The sequence below is a fragment of the Numenius arquata genome, chromosome 5 (assembly GCF_964106895.1).
Source record: "Numenius arquata chromosome 5, bNumArq3.hap1.1, whole genome shotgun sequence".
Lineage (NCBI taxonomy): Eukaryota > Metazoa > Chordata > Aves > Charadriiformes > Scolopacidae > Numenius > Numenius arquata.
Window position 1 is genome coordinate 19915260 of NC_133580.1, and position 22661 is coordinate 19937920.

The 22661-nt window shown below is 44.7% G+C and overlaps 1 protein-coding gene across 1 annotated transcript in view; it reads left to right on the forward strand.

The window, feature by feature from the left end:
* The window catches only part of FGF13 (fibroblast growth factor 13), a 273767-nt gene that overhangs the window by 129421 nt on the left and 121685 nt on the right, over nt 1-22661 (forward strand). The window contains exon 2 of the mRNA XM_074147188.1: nt 18268-18435. Coding sequence (XP_074003289.1) covers nt 18268-18435 — 168 coding nt within the window. The remainder of the gene's footprint in view (nt 1-18267; nt 18436-22661) is intronic.

The following is a 22661-nucleotide window of genomic DNA, read 5'->3' on the forward strand; positions in this document are numbered from 1 at the left end:
CGAACTGGGATTTTCTTTGTTACTGGTGCTCATTAGCTCTGTGTCCTCAGTGGGATGGGGCTGATCACGAGGAGGAGGTGAGCAATTAAGTGTGTGTTATCTGTGGGCACAGAAACCTGTGCGAAGGCAGAGAGAAGAGCACAAAGGCAATAGGCCCTTCGCAAATGTCGGTCCAGCCTGTTCAGATGTATCCAGGGGCCTGTGCAGAGCTCTCCGTTGTCAGAGGGTTCTTTGAGAGCCCAGAAGAATTAATAGCAAAAGGCTTTGTGACAGCACATCAAAGCATAATTGCATTTGCTGTCTCTTCCAGGAGGGAGGAATGTGGAGATGCAATTAGTGATGAGCCATGCTTGATATTTTGCCCTCCCTCTTCTAAAAACGTGTGGAGATCGTTGATGGTCAGGACCCTGCTTTTTAATTCTCATCTTGAAGATGTGTGCCGTTGCTTTTGAGGCCCTGTAGGTTGCTGACTTCCAGTGTGGGTGTGTTGCTGCCAGCAGCGAGGATAAATTGTGTGTGTCGTCCTACCAGCCTCTCACCCCCTCTCCCAACTCATGGGATTATGGTCACAGATCCATGCAGACCTTTCTGTCCTTGCACTGCGCAAAAGAGGTAGAAAACCTTGTCTCTGTTCCATTTCTTCCTACCTGACCTTGTCTTGGGGAGGAGAATCCTAGAATCCTAGAATGGCTAGAGTTGGAAAGGACGTTAAAGATCATCTTGTTCCACCCTCCTGCCATGGGAAGGGACACCTCCCACCAGACCAGGTTGCTCCAAGCCCCGTCCAACCTGGCCCTGAACCCCTCCAGGGATGGGGCAGCCACAGCTTCTCTGGGCAACCTGGGCCAGGGTCTTACCACCCTCACAGCAAAGAAGTTCTTCCTGAGATCTTATCTAAATCTCCCCTCTTTCAGTTTAAAACTGTTCCCTCTCGTCCTATGGCTGCCCTCCCTGATTGAGAGTCCCTCCCCAGCTTTCCTGGAGCCCCTTCACATACTGGAAGGCCGCTATAAGGTCTCCCTGGAGCCTTCTCTTCTCCAGGCTGAACCCCCACAACTCTTTCAGCCTGTCCTCACAGCAGAGGGGCTCCATCCCTCTGATCATCTTTGTGGCCTTCTCTGGACCCATGCAAACAGGTCCATGTCCTTCTTGTGTTGGTGGCCCCAGAGCTGGACACAGTACTCCAGGTGGGGCCTTCCCAAAGCAGAGGGGCGGAATCGCCCCCCCTCACCCTGCTGGCCATGCTGCTGGGGATGCAGCCCAGGATGCAGGGGGCTTTCTGGGCTGCAAGCACACATTTCCAGCTCATGTTGAGCCTCTCATCCACTGACACCACCGAGTCCTCCTCCTCAGGGCTGCTCTCAATCCATTCTCTGCCCAGCCTGTATTTGTGCCTGGGATTGCTGTGACCCACATGTAGGACCTTGCACTTGGTCCTGTTGAATTTCATGAGGTTCGCACAGGCCCATCTCTCAAGCCTGTCAAGGTTCGTCTGGATGACATCCTTTCCCTCCAGCCTGTTGACTGCACCACACAGCTTGGTGTCATCAGCAAATTTGCTGAGGGTGCACTCGATCCCACTGTCCGTGTCACCAACACGTTGAACAGCTGATGCTGAACAGCACTGGTCCCAGTACTGACTGACCCCTGAGGAACACCACTCGCCACTGGTCTCCACATGGACATCGAGCCATGGACCGCAACTCTTTGACTTGGCCATCCAGCCAGTTCCTTATCCACTGAGTGGTCCACCCTTCACATCTGTGCCTCTCCAATTTAGAGACCAGGATGGCTGGAAAGTTTTACTGAAGACCTGTCTGAGAATGCTGCTCCGCTGCCACAGGTTCCTTAGCTGATATTTGTGTGTTTGCTTTTCTCCTTCCTCTTCCGCTCTCCTTCCCACCGCTGTGATTGCCTGTCCTTCAGTGGAATTTGGTCGCCGTTCATTACTTCACTTCTCTACCCAGAGGCTGTCGTTTTTATTTATCTTACTATTCTAATTTCTGGTTTAGGATCAGAAAGAGAATAACATTGCACAAAAAGAATTAGAGGCAATAACTTTTTCAGAGAACTGCGCCTTTGAAAATATTTTTTTTTATTATTCAGTTTAATTTCATGGGTGCACAATTTCTATTAGACGTAGGCCAATTGGGTTGCAACAACTGTGGAAAAAAATATTTAAGTCTTGTAATGTGTTATTTATGAATGCATTATAGTTATAATGATTCACTTACAGGACTCTTGTGACAACAGCACCTTATCTTAAAAATGGGAATCTGCAACATGAAATAGTTAATTAACAATAAGAAAGAGAACAAACTGAGAAGATGCATACAAATTGACAGCACTAACAAAATACTAGCCAGGCTTTATAGGGGTTTGAGTAGCAGCGTAGAAACTGAGAAATCCTAACGGTGGAAAAAAGACTTAAATTCTGTAGAAACTTAGAAATTAGCCCGGTTGCTGCAAATCTCATCTGTCATAACATAATCATTGAACAAACTCCTTAGATTTTGCAGGCCTGATGCAGAGAGAATTGCAGTGATAAAATAAGTGGCTCCGTCACGACTGTGCAAAGACCGGGTGGATAGCTTAGTCCTGCAATGGGACTTACTCGGGGGTATCAGAATACATTTGCCAGATGCGAGAGAATGTCAAGTAAATATTTAAAGCTGTAATCGTGCCACAGCACGTTGGAGGATAATAAAAGGCGCTGAAAGGGAGTTAAATGCGTTTAAATAGATCATTTAAACGAAGGAAAGCAGTGATGCAATTTTATATCTAGCTGCAATGTTCACCCAACAAGAAACGTGGCAAGGGCAGGCAAACTCCTGTGGTTGGTGAGGAGCGGTGGAGACTCTCGAGCGGGCTATACTTTGTTCTTTGTTTCCAGCATCGGTTTACCCTGACTTTGCAGCTGTGGTGCTTTTCGGCCGTGTGTTGGCAGTCCCTCTCCTGGAAGGGAGTATGCGGTGCTGAGGAGTTTTGGTTGATGCAGGCTGAGGGAGCTGGGGTTGTTCAGCCTGGAGAAGAGGAGGCTCCAGGGAGACCTCATAGCAACCTTCCAGTACCTGAAGGGGGCCTACAGGAAGGCTGGAGACAGTCTGTTTACAAAGGCCAGCAATGACAGAACAAGCGGTAGTGGCTTTAAACTGGAAAAAAGCAGATTTAGATTAGACATTAGGAATAAGTTCTTTACCATGAGGGTGGTGGAGCACTGGAACAGGTTGCCCAGGGAGGTGGTTGAGGCCCCTTCTCTGGAGACATTCAAGGCGAAGCTCGATGAGGCCCTGGGCAACCTGGTCTAGTTGGGGGTGTCCCTGCTGACTGCGGGGAGGTTGGACTAGATGACCTTTGGAGGTCCCTTCCGGCCCAGATGATTCTATGATTCTATGCTTGGGTAGAAGTTGTGTGGTCAGAGCCCAGCCAGGGTGGACTCTGCTGAGTAGAGCTGTGCTCCGCAGAGCAATTCAGCACCGGGGACCACTTGGTTAAACACCTTGTTTATGCAACTTGTGCCCATTTAACATTTTTACCCTCAAAAAGCTTCCGTGGAACTTGTAACCACTTCTTGTCTGCTGGCTCTGTCCTTTGTTCTGGGTGGCTGGGTGGTGGACATCTACTGAAAGGAATGACTACTGGGGCTTTGGCCTCTCTCTGCCTAAAACTTCAGCCAGATTCCCTTTATTTTCACTTTTCTGAGAATAAATAAATGAGATGCGGTGAACACACTCTCCACACTGTTTCTGTTTTGCTCACCCACAGCTATTTCAAGTGCCCTTCCAGGCAACTGCCCACAGCAGGACATTTTGTCTAGACATGATGTGAAGCTAAAGCCGTTAGTCAGACTCTATTAATATATGATATGCAAAGCATTCCTGGAGAGGAGCTTCGGCGCAGATCTGTCAGATATGGCCGAGGGAAGCTCCCTTTTGTTGTCTTACCTGGTGGGAGAGAATGACTTTTGATGGGTAAGGGCAAGGTCTGAGCCCCAGCATCATGAGCAGCTTGACCCAGCCCGGCTGTGGGAGCTCTGTGGTGGGTGAGTCAGCCCCGGTGTCAGCTCCTCAGCTGTGAGAGACAACAATTACAGCGATAATACAAGTCAGAAAATTGACAGAACCGTTAAATGTGTGTGAGAGTGACAGTGAGTCATCTCTGATCGTTGTGTTTAGCAGCCTGGAGATCCACAGGCCCCCAGGACAGGCTCAGTCCCACATCTGCGTGACAGCTCGGGACAAGGAGAAGCAGCTCAAAGTCACTGTCTTCTTCTTTCCAGAAAGGGCTTCAGGTGGGTTTGATCCCAAAAGACCCAAGGCAGTGAGAGGTAGGACCCATAGGCAGGGGCTTGGAGGGGGGTGGGATGGCATATCTGTGAGCCTTTATCTCCTTCTCCCCTTCACCGCAACCGGTGCCTGTGACAGTGAGCCCATTAGCCTGTGACAATTGTGTATGGGGTGTGAAATGAATAGTTAAAGGCAGACTAAATTGCTAATAAGGTTTTTTGCAAAAAATCTCTTTAGGATTTCAGCTCAGGAGCAGAGCGCATTGGTAAAGTGGAAGTTCCAGATCAGTAGATTCAAAAGTAAAAGGAAAGGTGGGTTTGTTTTCAACCTGCAAAGACCTCATTTCTTAAATTAATTCTGTGAGAACCCCTTAAAAATGTATTTTGTGTTCTCCAGCAATTGCTTCAGATGCAAGTGGAATCGTGGGGGCTAATATTAAAAATACTGTAGGTGCTTATGTGGCATCCCGGGCAGGGAGCAATAGGACGGCTCCTACCACTGGTGATTAGGAACTGTGCAAATACTGCTGAGCACAGAGTTTGCAAAATTGAACGGTCCAAAGCAGCACTATACTCAGTAATGAGCATTTGCAGGACCTATGTACTCGAGAACTTGTTTTGACAGTTGTATGGGCCGAGTATTCAGCTACTGCAAATTGCTGTGAAGCTTTTCTTGATTTTTCTCTATTTAACTGGAGCTGGTATGAATCCACAAGTTCCAGACATTTACAGCAACGGAAAGTCCTTTCCGTGCTTTAAAGTTTCTGAACCAATTTCCAGAATAAATGTTTTAATTTATTTTGAGCTATGTGAAGGCCCAGTAGGCATAAAATACGATAGTGACGTGAAGTAGTGACTTGTCTCTAATACGGATGGTTTCAAAGCAGTACAAAAAGTGATTGTGGTATCCCCAGAGGCAGATCCCCAACTCCAGTCTGCAGTACGCAATGCCCTTGCTTAGTTTGAAGAGAGTGGCATTTCCTTCTGCTAAAATAAAGATCACTTAATACATCCTAAGCACTAGAAGCTAATTTATAGCTCGGTATTGAAACCATCTTTTCTCTGAGACAGACATTTGTCTTTGCTAACTTTCGTATACTGTTACAAGCTAGAGGACTGCAGTGGGATGTGAAATGGGATGATTTTTTTCTTCCAGCTCTGCTGTGCTTGCTGCCCGGGGTTATTTTTTATGTCATTTACAGCGCTGAACACCAATGTGAGCATATTATGCAATGTAGTGTAAAAAATAGACATAAAGGCAATAAACTCCACTGTTACTTCCGCTTTAGCGGAGCAGCCTTATGTGATCATTTTGCCTTTTGATTTCTGAAAAAGTTAATTCCACATAGTGTGTTGCAGCTTGTGTGTTTAGGAGCACACATTGATGGGTGTTGTAGGATTTCCTGCTGCAGAGCCACCTCCCGTGGCTGGCAGTGCATGGCAGCTACCCGGGCATGGAGATCACCTCCATGATCTGCATTTCATGCTAAGTTGTGTGGCAATGTGCGCCAGTTTGTAGAAAATTTAGAATTAATGTCTTTTCTATGACCTCGTCACTGCGCCCTTCCCATTGGTGACAACGTGTCACTCAGTCATAAATAATGGCAAGATGAGTTGGCCTTCGCTGGACTGTTTTGAGCAGACCAGTGACCTGCTGTTATTTACAGCAGTTATTTACAGTTTGGCTTAAGCACCTCTTGGGCTTTTAATTTTTTATATTTTTATTTTTATTTTCTTTTACTAGTATGTGAACACTTAGTATTGAAGTTCCTTTCGTATCAGGCTTTACTCTGGAGCAGCAGTGCTTTTGTGGTCCAGGTTGTGCGCACAGCCATCTCGATGCAGTGGACATCGTTGCGAACGTTCTCTAAGCTACACCGGCGGCAGTTTGCTTGGTCTATCTTCCCTCCTGGCTTCCACACCTGCTCAGAGAATTGAGTTTCTGTGCAGCATCAGGGCTTCTACCTGAGTGAAGGCAGCTTAAACCAGTGCCTACCAATTCAGGTTAAATTCAGCCTTCCAATATCTGAAGGGAGCCTACAGGAGAGCCGGAGAGGGACTCTTTGTCAGGAAGTCTAGTGACAGGACAAGGGGTAATGGTTTTAAATTGGAAGAGGGGAGATTTAGATTAGATATTAGGAGGAAATTCTTTCCTGTGAGGGTGGTGAAGCACTGGAACAGGATGCCCAGGGAAGTTGTGGCTGCCCCATCCCTGGAAGTGTTTAAGGCCAGGCTGGATGGGGCTTTGAGCAGCCTGCTCTAGTGGAGGTGTCCCTGCCCATGGCAGGGGGGTTGGAACTCGATGATCTTTAAGGTCCCTTCCAACTCTAACCATTCTATGATTCTATGATTCAGTGGGAGGAATAAGACAATCTTGTAATGTTGTGGTTAAGCAGCCTGTCTGGGTACCTCCTCCAGGCTGTGTGTGCGTGGGGTAGGTTGGCTTCTCTATTTTGAGGAGGCAAGGAGGTCCTGCTCCTCCGTCGCCCACCCAGGTCCTGCTCCTCCACCGCCCACCCGGGTCCTGCTCATCTGTTGCTTACCCGGGTCCTGCTTATCCATGTCCCACCCAGGTCCTCCTCATTCATCACCTACCTGCAGGATGGGGAGAAGAAGAGGGCAGCTAAGACCTGCGGAGTCCACTTAGGGAAGGAGGATCTGGTTGCTTCATGCTTGCTGAGATGACGTTGGCTCCAGTTTCTGCTGTGAACTTCTGTCTGTTCAAGCTGGAGTAACTGGGCAGTGAAAGTCCTCCTTGTGTGCTTCCTGATCCGTCCGGTGGTGGTGTTAGCCGTATTGCTGCATGTTTGGTGCTCACTGCTGGTGAAATCCTTCCTTGCTGGTGACCAGGCGCTGACGTCTTCTCCCGCCTTGTCTTTCAGATGGCTCGTTGAATTGCAAGGTGCCACAAAATAACAATATAACATTTAAAGTCATGCTTTATGAAAATTACTGCAATTCTGGTGCAGTTTGGCTGCCAGTACCCAGTGGTTGTGCTGCCCACCATATGGAAGCACAGGAGGAAGTTGTTGGGTAGTTGAGAAGGATCTCAATATACAGAAGGTGTAGCTGGACTCTACAAGCGCAGTCATTACGGTGGACGGTAGCCGGAAAACAGGTAGTTTAATCTTCTGCTAATTTGGCTCGGTGCTGATTAAATTGATTAACAGTGAAAAGGAAAACCCCTCTGTGTATATGCAGTGAGTGCATTGCAGCTACAGCGTGTAATAGTGATAGCATAATTGCACATGGATTTATGTAATGTACAGAGGGATTTAGATAAGTGTAGAGAGGGGAAAAAATAATTTCAAGTACAATTGCTATACCTGTGTCAAGTGGAGGCTTCTGAAGTGTGGTCCTTTTGTTTTGGGAAGCATGGCGGGGACAGGACACCATGCAGTTTTATGAGTATTGTTGTACATCATTCTCAATCGATACGCTGTTCAAGTGGATATAATGATTTAATGCTTCATGAGCCAGATGAGGTGGGGGGGAAAGCTGGCTAATTGTCAAATTATTTGAGGTGGATTATTCAGTCACAGTGTTGGTGACCTGGATGTCAGAGGTTTCCCCTGGCTGGCTGGGGAAAGCTGTTGCAGCAGTGGCTTCTGCAGTAGGTAACACATTGGTGAATAGAAATTACAGTGTAGGCAGAGGTTTCTCTTGGTCATGTGAACGAATGACTCCATTGAGACTACGGATAAATAGTATTTTTCAGGGTGAATAACTTGCTGGAAATTTTTAGGGGGGTTGCATCCACTTGTGGATGGAGGTGAATTTAACTAGGAAAAGAATAGGAGAAAATGTTGCGGCCTTTCTTTTGACTGTTTTAAAAATAAAATGTTTTGTGTACATGTATGTTTTTAGGTGCAGAGACCAAATTTGTATAAGCGTAATTTTTAACCTGTTGAAAATATCTTTCACCCTTAAAATGGAGTGTTAATTTCAGGTTAAATTAGATATATTTGGTTTGTCTGGTTTTTTTTTACTTTTCTGAAGTGATGCTTCTGCTGTTTATCCAGCAGCTGCCGGACCAGAGCATCGTACAGGGCTCTGTGGCTTCCCGGGGCCGTGGGAACAGGCTGTGCAACTCTCCCTGGCTCACCAAGGCTTTTTTTTGCTCCTGCCGATTAGTTTGGGGTTTTTTTTCTGTGCTTTGCTTTGAAAGATTTCCTCTGAGGCCATGTCTCAGAACGGCTCTCTCGGTAATGAGTTTGAATTGTAAACCACTCCATTTCTTGCCTCCTTCCTTTTGTTAATCCACAGTAAATGAGGCAAATAATTGGGAGGTGTCACCTGTCCTTTCATGAATGGTGCTTCTGTTCTTGTCCCCTTCTTCCAAGTGAAATGCCCAAGAGCTGCAGTAGTGGAGAGTCTCCGAGACAAGTGTCTTAGCCTGTTGTGCTGCTGTTCATCTCCTGTCCCCCAACAGGTATGGCTGGTCCTTCTTCAGATTTCCAGGAAGGACGCAGTCTTTCGTCTGATGATTTTGTTGCCTTTTGCAGGCTTCTGATCCTTCCTCCGCTCCTCCAGGATGATTCCGATTTCTAATAGTTCTTTCTTTGTGTTTTTGTTTTTCTTTTCTCCCCACCTCTAGGGAAACTTATGTCTCCTTTTGTAGCCCTTCAGTTGTCACTAGATGCTCTATAAATAGGAAGAAAAAGCTGCAGGCATTCCTGCTTCTCTTGACTTCTTCTGTCATTTGAAACGATTCTCCTAGCTCCAAATAGGGCTAGATTAATAATTAAATTGTTATTAAAGTTATGCTGCACAGGAGCATTCTAATATTTCATAAGTAGTGAACTATAGCTCTCCAAAGCGCTCTAAAAAACTGTTAGCTTCCCACTCATCCCTGGACCTCGCTGGCAGTTCTCCTCTGCTTGCCTGATTTTCACCCCACTGCAAGGATATTCCCTTAGAAACGGTGGCATTCCTTGCTTTTTCTCCCAAACTTCCTCCATGAAAGGAAACATGCATTCACTGCTGTGTTATTCCAGGATATTCTCTGCATTGAGGTGATCAGAGGGGATTTGGGGTTTGGTCGATGGTGAGTGAGGGCTGTGAGGAAGCTCTCATTTCCATCCAGGGCTGCCTCCCATCTCCTTCCGTTGTCCCTAAGGCTCCCTTCCTTGCGTCTTTGCTGCAGAAAGAGGAGTGGTTGATCCATAAGCTGTGTGCTGGTGTGTTAGAATCAGAAAATCATCTAGGTTGGAAGGGACCATCGAATCCAGCCATCAACCTAACACTGCCAAACCCACCACTAAACCATGTTCCTCAGCACCACGTCTACCCATGGAGTGGCAGCCAGACCTTCATCTGAAGGTGTGACTTCTTTTGGTGGTTGGTCGGTTTGGATGGGTTGTCTTCTGAAGCTGGCCAAGCAGGTCCCGCCATTTCAGTATCCTCCCTTGAGCCAACTCCTACTTCTTGATGGAGTGTCCCTGATAACACTAACACTCTGGTGTGCTCACAGCTCTGCCGTAGGCTGGTCCGTGTGGCTGTTCCTCTTGATATGCACACTCCAGAAAAAAGTGAATAGTACACTGCAAATTACTATCTTGTTGGCTGTGGAGCATTGGAGCAACCCACCTGTTTGGAAAGCAGCCAGCTTGCGTTTATTCTAGCAGATGGGAAAAGCAGAAAGCCACTCGGAGTAGGCAGGGAAGCGATATTTATCCATTCAGTGGTGAGCATGGCGAAGTGGTGCACTGAGCCACCAAGTTAAATACAAGTGGGCACGTCTTGCATAGCAAAACCACAGAGCCTGGTGGTCTGGGAAGGGAAAGGCAGCAGGTCTGCACCATGGGGAATAATAAATTAGCATCACAGAATGGATTAGGTTGGAAGGGACCTTAAGGATGATCTAGTTCCAACCCCCCAGCCATGGGCAGGGACACCTCTCACTGAACCAGGCTGGTCAAAGCCCCGTCCAGCCTGGCCTTGGTTGTGGATGTTACTTAGCCCTTGATTGTGGGTGTTATTTAGCCCTGGATGAGCAGGAGCTTGGATCTCTTTATCCCAGCTCGGATGCAGGAGGCTGATGTGGATGTGGCAACATCTAGAGAGGAAACAGGTACCTTCCCAAACCACCCTCTTGCGTGTGGGTGCAGTAAAATCATGGTTATAGGAAGCCACATCACTGGCAGAGGGTTGGAACTCGATGATCTTTAAGGTCCCTTCCAACCCAAACCATTCTCTGATTCTATGAATAGTCAGAATAGAGTTAATCAAAGCCTGTTTGGTAGTAGGTGGGTGCCTGGAATAGCTGGGAAATCAGGCTTTGTGCAGCAGCATTAGTGCCCTTTCCACAGGGGAAAGAGGAGATGCACTCTGAGAAGAATTTATCGGCAAATTTTTGATGTTTGATGTCATTGTCTTTATTATGCGCAAAGATCTAAATGCAGCCTTATCTTGGCTAGTCTTTTTAGAGGATAACAGCCTATTACTGCTGGCAGTTAATCCAATTACTCTTTTAGGTCAAGGGGGAGTGTTCTGTTCAAATATTTTTGGCAGATCTGACAAAATTATTCGGTGTGGTTGACCCAAAGAGAATGTATTTCAGAATTTTTCAGCAGATAAAAAAAAAGTTTAGAAATTCTTACACATATTGAAAGAAATGCCTTCAAAAGGGCTGCAGGCTTTCAATTTTGCTTGCAAGACAATAGTTGCTTATTGAAGATATTTCACAATGGAAAGTAGTTTCAAATCAGAAAATAAAACCACTATCTAAAATCATCAGTGAAATTCTTTGATGTGGGTGTGAAGGCAGGGTTGTGCAAACCTTAAGAATTAATTAAGAATTAAATGTTTTGCCTAAAGCAGGTTTTAACCGCATCATTTGGGCTCGCTTTGTTCCTGGCTCTTTAATAAGGACTTTATGGAGTGCATAGGAAGGGACTGTGCAGTGACTACTGATGGGCCATCTAAAGCAGGGAGGAGCTGTGTCTTGGAGAGGAGAAATCCACCTGTGGATGAGCTGGAACAGATTTATGTGGAGTTTGTTCCTACTTTCTTGTGGGGAGGGGAAGGTGTTGCACTTGATGAGCCATATCGGATGTTCTGCTTCGCATGTGGTTGAACAAGCCCTGGGAGTAGGACGGTGGTACTCCCACCACCTCTGGCAGAGGGAATTACTGTTCACCGCTTCATTTCCATCTAGGAATCAGGCCCCCGAGTAGGATTAGGATTTGGCAGAAATCTTTGGGGGTGCTTATAGAATCATAGGATGGTTAGTGTTGAAAGGGACCTTGAAGATCCAACCCCCCTGCCCTGGGCAGGGACACCTCCCACCAGACTAGGTTGCTCAAAGCCCCATCCAGCCTGGCCTTGAACCCCTCCAGGGATGGGGCAGCCACAGCTTCTCTGGGCAACCTGGGCCAGGCTCTCACCACCCTCACAGCAAAGAATTTCTTCCTGAGATCTCATCTAAATCTCCCCTTTCTCGGTTTAAAACCATTACCCCTCATCCTGTCTCTACGCTCCCTGATCAAGAGTCCCTCCCCATCTCTCCTGTAGGCCCCCTTTATTGTGCTGGGTTGTTCACTTTACCATAAGGATTACTACTTGGACATCAATAGTGAATGTTAAATATTCCTGTGACATTTATGCCATAAATAGTTTAACCTCCCTTTCCCACCAGACGCAGAAAAGAGCTCTTAGACCACTGTTGAATCCCAAAAGTCTCAACTCCTCATAACCAATTGCCATGTAATTTAGATCAGCAGTTTGAAAAATCATTAGTTCAAGCAGTAAAAGCCTTGGATAAGGAATTTGCTTCCCCAAGACCGTAAGTGTCTGAGCTCTTAGAGGTGACTCTTGCCCATCTCAGAATTTATGCTCTGTTCATGCATGCCGTAAAACTGTCTTTTTAATATGAGTTCAAAAATAAGCACGGAGAAATAGTTACCATAGAGGAAATTTATAGTATTGGTTTGGTTTGAGAACAGAAGAGCAGGCGCCGCTTCCCAGTAAGGGCGAGCTGTGTCACCGTGTCGCTGTCATCCGTCACGGCCTCCCTCCAGCTCTAACGAGAGTTGGCATTTGGAGCAGAGTCTTAATTTTGAAATACCATCTAAAGAAACTCAAGGTAAAAGTTAGACCTCCCACAAGGTATTTTTTGCTGTATTGTTGGTTGTTATTTTTTAACTTTGAACAAGCTGGTGCGTTTCCAGTGCGATGCCTGGGTTTGGGGAGAAAGGAGCGGGGCAAAAGGAGCCACTCCAGAAATGGCTTGTTGTGAATAAAAATTAGAGACTGTCCTGCTTTTATCTCCTGCGACACCTGTCTTCACTGGGAAAGTTGCAAGTCAGGGTCAACAAGCTTCAAAGTTGGGAGCACACAGAGGCAAGCTGAAAGTAAGGTTTCTGGGGGACTCGGAAGTGTTGGGGCTGTTTGGTAAGAAAAATTCATCAGGATTTTGGCAAAGCTGGCTGGGGAAATGGTGTGGACAGACTGTGTTGCCATTAAGAGGACTTGAGTGTATCACAACCCTAAAATATTTTTTTTTTTTTTTTTTTTAATTAGCTTGTAAGTATTTTTGTGCCCTGAGCTCGTTATGTTGTTCAGGTGGCTAACAAAACCCATACCTTCGATGGGAATAAATCAGGGAGAAAAAAAAGCAGTAATGAAAAGAATGAAAAGAAGCAAAAGGAATTGTTCTTACGTGTATACCTGAGAGCTTCTCAGCAGCTGCTTCAATGGGGAAAATGTTATCACAGAAAAATACCCCACTTTCTTGCTCATTCCCTGTCCTGCAGGCACTCACTCGAAGCAAGTTATTTTGGAGGGTTTTGGGTTTGTTTGTTTTTTTTTTCAGTTTTGTCCCTGTGAGGGGTTGTAAGCAACTACAATATCCAAATGTTTTCTCTAAAAAGGATAAAACATTTCCTACGTAACTCTGACCAGCCCCAGGGGCCTGGGTCCCATCACTCACGACCTTTCTTTCCTTTTCGTGGGTGGAGGAGGCAGAGGATGCAGGAGATGCTCGGTGAGCATCGTCGCTTTGTTTGGCAGCACAGCCTGGCAGGCTGCAGCGGTGAGGCATGTGCTGCTGCCTTTATTTTTCCGAGAAGAGCCGTGTTGGGGGAACGTTTGGGGTTTTTTTTACAACTTGTGTCAAAGTGGGAGATTTTCTTCACTTTGTGGATGCACGACTGAAGAGGCACTCCAGTGCTCTTCATGGCTTGAAGATCTAGTGTAGAGCTATGACTTCAGTCCTTCTGAAATGCCAGAAAAAGTAATTTATTGCAAGTATAAGTACCCTGGGGTTCACAGCATGTAAAACTAACCAGACTTAAAAAAAGTAAAGAATTGAAGGAGGAGAGACAAAATTTTTGTTTCAGGTAATGATCTGAAAGGTCATTCAAGGAGGGAATGGATCCATTTGAGTATAAATTTTTTGTGTTAAATTGTGTCATACACACAAAAACAACAGTCTAACAGGAACGTGGGGATTTCTTTTGCCTGGGTATCCATATGTATTTAACCTATGGTTGCTACAGCCTTTAGCCAGCAGAGCCGAAGCCTCACCCACCTAAAACCAGTGGGGCGAAGGATGCTTCCTTACAGCTTTATTAAACTCTGAATTATATCAAAGATTATTCACTCGTGACCTGAGCCAAGGCCTATGGACAGGGCTGATGTTACGGTTTCTGGCAATTCTAGGTGGGACTGAAATGTAGTTGGACAGAAAAGACAGACGCAAACTGGCAGAGTGTTTAGCTGGTGTGTTTATAGAAAGTAAACATGTTTGAATTTATCTTGAAAAACGTCCTGGTGCCGACAGTCATCCTAAAGATCACTTTCCTCTGTCTCAGTAAGGCTTGTAGGAAAAAGGATTTTATTTTTTTTCCTACTGGCTTGTCAGTAAGTTTTTATTATTGTCATTATTGTATTAAAAAAAAAACCAAACAAACACCAAACCTAAGGAATATGCTGCAGGCTGATATTTAGCAAGCTGAGTGTTTTGACGTAGGAAATGTGATAGTTACTGCAGCTATTTTATGCTAAATGCTGAGCAAATTCCTCTCGTATGCACAGTTGCTGTGTTTTCCATCTCTTCATTGAATTATGGGCAGAGGATGAGGGGAAGCAAAGATGTGTTGTTTCGGTGGGGTTTTTTTAAGCCAGGAAGTATTTCATTATCATCTTCCAGCTGAGAATACACAAGTTATTTACTAGTATCTTAATGACTTGTGCTGCCCTTGTTGAGCTTGGTGCTGGCTTGTGATTGCTACCGAAATTCGCTGATGTAAAGCTCGCCCGTGTACCCGTGTATTACGCAGAGGAGTCTAAGCGTGTCTGAGGTCCTGCAATTAGCAGAGTCTGTAACGGGGGGAACAGATGAGTGAAAACAATGTCCTCTGCTCCACACGACACAGTATGTAAATGCTGTTTTGGATTTTTGTTAATTCCCTAAATTTTCCCTAAAATTTACCATTTTTCTCCTACTCTGGTGTATGTCCTCAACACAGGAAGGACATGGACCTGTTGGAACGGGTCCAGCGGAGGGCCACGAAGATGATCAGAGGGATGGAGCACCTCCCCTATGAAGACAGGCCGAGAGAGTTGGGATTGTTCAGCCTGGAGAAGAGAAGGCTCCGGGGACACCTCATAGCAGCCTTCCAATATCTGAAGGGAGCCTCCAGGAGAGCCGGAGAGGGGCTATTTGTCAGGAGATGTAGTGACAGGACAAGGGGTAATGGTTTTAAATGGGAAGAGGGGAGATTTAGATTAGATATTAGGAGGAAATGCTTTCCTGTGAGGGTGGTGAAGCACTGGCCCAGGTTGCCCAGGGAAGTTGTGGCTGCCCCATCCCTGGAAGTGTTTAAGGCCAGGCTGGACGGGGCTTTGAGCAACCTGCTCTAGTGGAGGTGTCCCTGCCCATGGCAGGGGGGTTGGAACTCGATGATCTTTAAGGTCCCTTCCAACTCTAACCATTCTATGATTCTATGTGTCATTCTTTTGGAAGTGTGGGGTTTTATCCCGTTAACAAAATCCTAACAGGTTCCTGGTGATATTTCTCCTTTTTCCAAAATGCTTGTTCACAGTCATTTAATAACGATCCTTTCATGGTTGTGCGCTGATTATTTTTAGTCATCAAAGTGGACATCATCAGGTTTTAAAGCTTTTTTCAGTAGATTCTGTGTTGAAAGTTCCCTGTGGATTGGTTCATGGGACCCATAATTGAGGTCCCGTAGCTGTGATTTCAGTGGCTCCAGGAGGGTGTCTGGCTGTCATCACAGCAGGGAAAAGGAGGCAATGGGGGTCAGGGGGTGTTCCTGGTTCTGTAATAAATTCTCTACCTGACTCGAGGCCATTCATCATGTTAAGAAAAGGTTTTAGCTGTTCCCTTCAAAACACTGACATCAATTAAGTTATCCATACATCATTCCAGCATTAAGGTTTTATTAGAGCTGTGGTTCCTGGGGTTTGTTCCAGATGTCAGTGCTATGATGGCCCCCAAAACCAAAGCTCGTTTACCCTTGCTGTGCCAGATTCTGGTGACCTGATGTGCTTTTGTTGACCTCAGCATGTTCTTCACTTACTGAAGGTGTGGTTCTCTTTGTGATTTATTCATATTTAAATAAACGGTGATGGTATGAATTTATAGGTGACTGGTAAAGGACCGGTTATGCCTTCTCCACCTGCCTTAGTGAGCTTGCCCTAGGTAGGGGTGGGCCTACCTAATGATGTCAACCAACCATTTGCCAAGCATTGGGTGAACAGAATCAGTCAGTGGAGTTGGTTTGCAGATGCTGTGGGAGCCCTCTGGGCTTACAAGAGCCGAGAAATCATAGCCCAGTGCCAAAACAGCTCTTGTGGCTAGAGGAACAGGTCCTTACTCCACACCTCTGGGCCATCTCCAGTAGCTCCTTCTCTCCTGCAGACCCCGTTTAGCAGCCTGATTTCTGCTTTTTTTTTTTTTTCCCACTAAAGTGGGAGCATTGAGCTTTGTGGGTCATCCCCACAAAGTCAAATGGGACTTCTCAGGGAGGGCTCTGTCTCCCAGAGGGTCAGTCCAGGGACGTTCCCTTTGCCCAAAGCTCGGTTTTTGCCAGTGGGACATGTTCTGCTGTTCATTTGTGTGTCACAGTGCCATTCTCCTTTCCCCCTGTAAATGTCAGAGGGATGTGCCACAGGGCTCCAGCACCGATGACATCGGTGACACAGCTCGATGGTGGCTTTGCACAGACGCTTGCAACAGCAGCTTCAGTTTTTGGAGGAGTTGACCCATCGAGGCTTGTTGGTCTTTGGCTTATCTTGGGTGATGACTCTTAGTCATTATCCCCAGCAGTTGCCCTTCAGTCTCAGGGCTGTCAACATGTTTCATGAACACGTACGTACCTTTCAAACAAGCCAAAATAGAACTAATATCGTTAAGGGAGCAATTGTCTGGCAAACCCAGACCTTGTGCTCCATTGACCCGCTGCTCTTTTTTTTTAATGACTTGTGCTTTCCTATTAGCTCCTGCATCCCTTTTAATGACACATTATATGGATTATTAGTGTGTGTTACTGACGCCGCGTGTAGTCTAATGAAGCAACAACAGCCAAGGTGCAAAGTGTCTCCTACGGATTAATGACGTCTCGAAAGAAGGTGGCTGCCCACCGCAAAAAGAAAGGCTATCAAATTGAATCACTTATTTATTACCTGGATATGACTGTTACTAGTACCATTCTTGATAGGAGAGGAAAAAAGTCTAGTGCACGGAAATGCAAGAGGATCATATTTGTTTGAGGGCATCCGTGTTTAAATCTGACAGTTTTTGAAAATGATTATATGTTGGCAGGTCTTTAGGGAACAAATTGTTTGAATTAATGGCCAACACTTTTAGAGCCATATACATTTACACAGGGCTAATGCATCTGCAGTTTTAGCCCAGCCTATCAATAGCTGCTTTCCTGATTGTTGGAATTTGACTTTCCCAGTCTTTGGATTTTTTTTTTTATATTTTTTTTCTATAGAGTTGGAGAGTCTCAGCCCGGTTTTGGCAGTGGTTTTATATCTCTGCATCACACTATAAATATCTAGCAGTGGTTAGAGACTGCGTTTTGAAAAAGCGTTTAATTTTTGTTCGTGAGAGATGATCTGTGCCTTAAAGCTGTAAGCTGAGGAATCTCGCTATCTCCGTTATTAAGGCTCCATTTCTTAGATAGTGGAAAAGTGTTTCAATTCTTTCTGGTAATGTAATAGTTTGAAGTAGCTGGAGCTTTCTGTATGCAGTATATTTTATCTTTTTACCGTTTAATAGTCTGACCCCATTCAGAAAACATTTCAGGCTGCGTATCATTTATATTATTAATGGCAGTATTGATTTATAAAATCAACTTGAAAAAATGACTTGCTGTTTTACAAGAAAATCATCCAAAGGATTAATGTGCTTCCTCTTTGTACGTCTACTCTTCTATCCATTGAAAATTATGACCAAGTCAAATGTCATTGGGTTATCATCCTCGCTCTAAGGAACTGTGTGTAATTACGTACCCAGATAAAGGCACGTTCTTTTTACTTTGGGGAATAGATACACTGATGTTGTGTTACCTGCAGATGTGGAATGATTACTCCCTGGTGTTAACGTGGAGGTTGCCTGTGACTGGGCAATGACAGCATGCTCTGTTTGCTTTTTTTCTTAGTCTGCATGCAGAATAGATATAGGTGCTATAGCAGAATAAAGCAAAGACATAGGAGAGAACCTTGTTGCTTTTTGGAGCCGGGTGTTATTCTACTCTTTATTAAAGCTGCATGAAACAATATAAAGTGTTGATGTTTATGAGAAGTGTTGTTTATAAACGTAAATATTATCCCCACCCTTCTACCACCACGACTAAGATACTTTGCACTTTAAATTTGATTTTCTTTCCCATACACCTTTCTTCCCCTCCTTTCTTTTCCCCACCCTGACATTATGTAGTTGATTTAATTCTCTAGATTGCTTTCCTCAAGCTCTAACTTGAGTTCATTTTGTTATGTGGTGACCACAGTTATGGATGACGCTCCCCCTGGCACACAGGAGTACATTATGTTACGGCAAGATTCGATCCAATCTGCGGAATTAAAGAAAAAAGAGTCCCCTTTTCGTGCTAAGTGTCACGAAATCTTCTGCTGCCCACTGAAGCAAGTGCACCTCAAAGAGAACACAGAGCCGGAAGGTTTGTGGCACTATGGATCCATGTTCTGTTTGTTTCTTTTTTATTTTTTTTTTTTTCCATGTATGTCCCTAGAGTGTGCTGTGTGTTTCCCAGCCTGTGTCGGCGCAGGCAGCGTGATGCACTCCATGTCCCCCTTTGCTTGCCTGTTAGTGTCTGGTTCGGCTACCACGGGACACGATAATATAAGCCATGTACGGTATCATTCTAGGCAAGAAGTAAAGTGACGCTGCTTTTTCTTAAATAAAGTCTGTCTGTTTCAGCTCTCATCATTACACACTGCCCTTTTTTTGGCTGCCAAAAGTTGCTTGCTACTTAAACGGCATCAATTCCTAGTCGATTCTTTCCAGTAAAACATTCCTGAAGCTGCACTCTGCTGCAAATCTGGCACTTAGAACTCAGATTCGGCTTGTCCCCAACACCTTTCACTCCATAAGGCTTCTGCATAGCGCTAGAGAATGCTCATGGCAGCTGTACTTCGGGGAAGCAGGACGAAGTCTGTTTGTAATGCACGCCCGGTTGCATTTTGGAAACTGAAATGCATGCAGAGCAGAAAAACACAAGTAGAATGTTTTCCTTTTCAGATAAAGCCAAGGTATGGTCTGTTCTAATGCTGTGTTTACTAATATGAAATTACTAATGAGGTATCTATATCTTAATTTGTTTGTCTAGCATACATAAGATTAAGGTATTATATTTTCTAATATTTTCTCTTACTGTTCCTTATGTGTTTTGCGTTACTGCCTCATATTCCACATGGTAAGCCTTCTACATTTTGCATAAGCTCCCGTATCTGCCAAGACAAATAATGCTACTGCCGGTAGATGTATTTTAAGGTGAAGTATTCTAGAATTGTGGATTCTGCCACAATTGAGTCTGGCAAAGTGGGAAGGTTGGAGTCCTTCCTCACAAATCACTTCTGTTATTCTCTGTGTAATGATGGGCATCAGTTGCTGAGCTGTGACTATTAGCCCAAAATATTCAGTCAATTTGCTTTCTCCTGTTACATACCCCAAATTTTGCATGAATGTTCTTTGTACCACTTTCGGGAGATCTGCGTCTTCTATTTAAAAACTATTTTATTAAAATTGCAATTCTTTCTCATCTCACCAGAAATACTAAGTCTGACACTGATGGGAAGGTGTGGGGAGAGGTGTTTTGGTTCAGTGATGAGATAACCAAATATTACAATTGGGTTTTGAGACCACAAAGTCTAATTTTCCTCTCAGTTCTGGGGCTGGCTTGATAGAAGTCATGATTTTATAATTCTGAATTCAGTAAACATGAAGGAAAGACGAATCCCATAGCACTCTTCTGGATTAGCAAGTACAGTGCATTTCCTATGATCCTGTTGTGGTGTTCATGAGTGAATTATGAGCCCAGAACTGTTTGTGTCAAGCTCCTCTAGGAAGATGATGACATCTGAGTTACTAGAGGTGCTCAGCATCCTCAGGAGGTGACATGGGATGAAATGAAAGGTTCCACGTGAGCCATTAAGAGAAGGGCCCTAAACTTGGCATCGACTCACATGCTGGGTTTCAATTTTTCCTTGTGCTCATGCGTAACTCCAGCAGAAGCTGGTGGTCTCATTTCAGTGGAACTTCTACTGGGAGCTGGATTCCTCCTGGGGACTAGCTCTTACCTAGGTCTGATCATTTTCAGTGAATAAATCAACAATTTACACGTTGCTTATGGCGTGTAATGTTCAAGAGGAACAAGGGAAGCGGAGTCGTGCTGAGCCTTTTACCTCCAGAGCGTGAGTCTCCTGGGAACTTGGTTTGGTTCAATGTGGAGGAATTCAGAATCTGCTGGGAGAAGCTTGCAAGGTCTAAGTGAAGACCTGGGGAGCATCAGTTCTGCCGTATTGTCACCTGGAAGCCAACAGTTGCTCTTCTTAGATTCTCCATAAATCTACATACTGTCTCCCCCCAACTACAGCTGTGTTACACCTTCCTCCATGGCATATGGTACTGTTAATCATTCTTTCTGAAAATGTTTAGTTCTGAGAGGAAAGCTTTTCATCTGTTACTGCAGTATACAAGGATGAATGTCTCTTCCCCTTCCCCTTTTTATCCCTCCTCCTCTCCTCCAGGAATTTTGCATTACTAGACAGGGCTCAAGAAGCTATGGCCCTATTGACTTATCCCACAACCATCTGAGTTGATGAGAATTCATAGGGGTATCCATTTTTATTGTTGCATGATTTCTGTATGTGCTTCTGTGAAAGATGTTGCCTCTATCATGAGAGGGGAAAATACATGTTTCGGAGTCCTCTTAGTCTCTATTACAGCTTAAATTCCCTGGGATGCATTAGGCTTTCTTCAAAATCTGAGAACTGCCTGACAATGGTGTTAGACCCACCAAAAGACTGACATGTGTCATCCTCAGTGGTTTGTTGGCGAGAGGCTTGAAAAATTTTGGGTGTGGAATGATCTGGACTGTGCTTTCAGTGCAAACACTAAAACAGTCCACTGAAGTTAATGGAGTGGCTGAAACAAACCCTACCTGAATACCTTGTAGAGCGACCCCAGAGTTAACAGCTCAGCTGTGCTGTGAGGATGAATGAAAGTAAATGTTCAAACCTGCTATTGCAGCATGATTTACACATTTTTGAAGGTACTGGAAAGTATGGCAACTAAGAAGCTATTAGGAAAGCTCTGCAAGTAAAATGTCATAATGGAAGTTTTATGGAAAGATTGCAGACTTGAGAGACTCTGCAGAGAGTATAAAAAATGTATCTTTTTTATCTGCTGAGTAATGACATGGGAACACATAGTAAATCCTGCTTGTTTCTCCATTTGCAACTCTTGTCTAAATATTTCACTTAGATGATGGATTTCTTCTCTGCACTTTATAACCACTTTCAGAGAGGGTTAACGCTTGAGGAATCTCACTTAACACTTTAGAATTTGAACCCCCTAAGGATGTATATTGATACCAGGTAAAAGATTTTCCTGGCTTTTTGTAGGGGTGCTTGGGCTATGTTCTACTATTTGCTGAAAGACTTAAATACCACCTCACTCTGGTACCTGAATCAGATGGCCCATCGTTTCTCGTATCTCAGACCCATTTCTAAAAGCAAGAGAAGGAATGAGGAAATTAGATCTGCGTTTCCTAAATTAACCTGTCTTGGTTTCCTGTTCTTTTTCTGACACCCTGCCTGGCTGCTTGCGATGTTATCTTTTTTCACAGCACTCGTATGCCTCAAATAGTCCTTAATAGAGTAGGTTCAGGGCCGGTACATTCGATATCAACCTGGAGGACCCCTAAAAGGTCCTTAGTCCAGTAACTACAGCAAGGACGGTCTTTTTTTAAGTGGAAGAAAGGAGGCAAACAATAGGAAATCACAACAATTTTATCTTCCCAAAATGTGGATATTCCCATTTGGGTCCAGTGCCAGCAGGGTGATGTCTGTCGGTCCGGATCCCAGTTCAGAGAGGATGCTGCCTTTCCTTGTGCCGCGGGAAACTCTGGACTACGTTAAAAGACGAACTGCTGCTTTATTCTGCATCCTTCCAGCTTTGTTTTGGCAAAGTCATTCTACAGTTTACAATGTGGTGGATCTCTCAAATGCAATAAAACAAGCAGAGCTGACATCCTTACCTGAATGCGAGGTCCTGTGGGCATCAGGCATTGTTTACAATTACATCCAAGCAGCAGCAAAATACAGGGTGGTTTTGCAGCTTCCCTCCAGCCAGGAATACTCTGTGAGCAGGAGAAGGGCCATCTGAAGTACATTTCGCAGCTATTTGTTCTCTTAAATAGTTTAAACATAAGCTGCTGCTATCTGTATAAAACATGGTTACATAAAAAAGAAGTCTGCTCCTGGAAAACTAATTTGAGTTGTATTATTACATCCAGAGGAGGGAATATAATGAGAGAAATGTTTTTTAAAAACACCCCTTGGTTAGTCACAGTCACATAATCAAGAGTCTTGGCCTCTTGCCCACAGTTCTGTTTTCACGTGGGGGTTTTTTTTTGCCCTTTTTTTTTTTTTTTGTTAACATTTAGTCTCCCTCCAGGCATACATAACCTTTTTACACAGAAAAGCAGACAAGCATGGCAAAATATGTATTGGGAGAGGGAAATCTGGGGATAGCAGCTGGTAATGAGGAAAGGCAGCTTTCCTCAACCAACAGGAAATCTGATTAGATAGAAAATGTTAAGGATGCTAATGTGAAACAAGCAGCTTTGCGGTTGCCCTTGACAATGGCTTGTTATCTTCATCC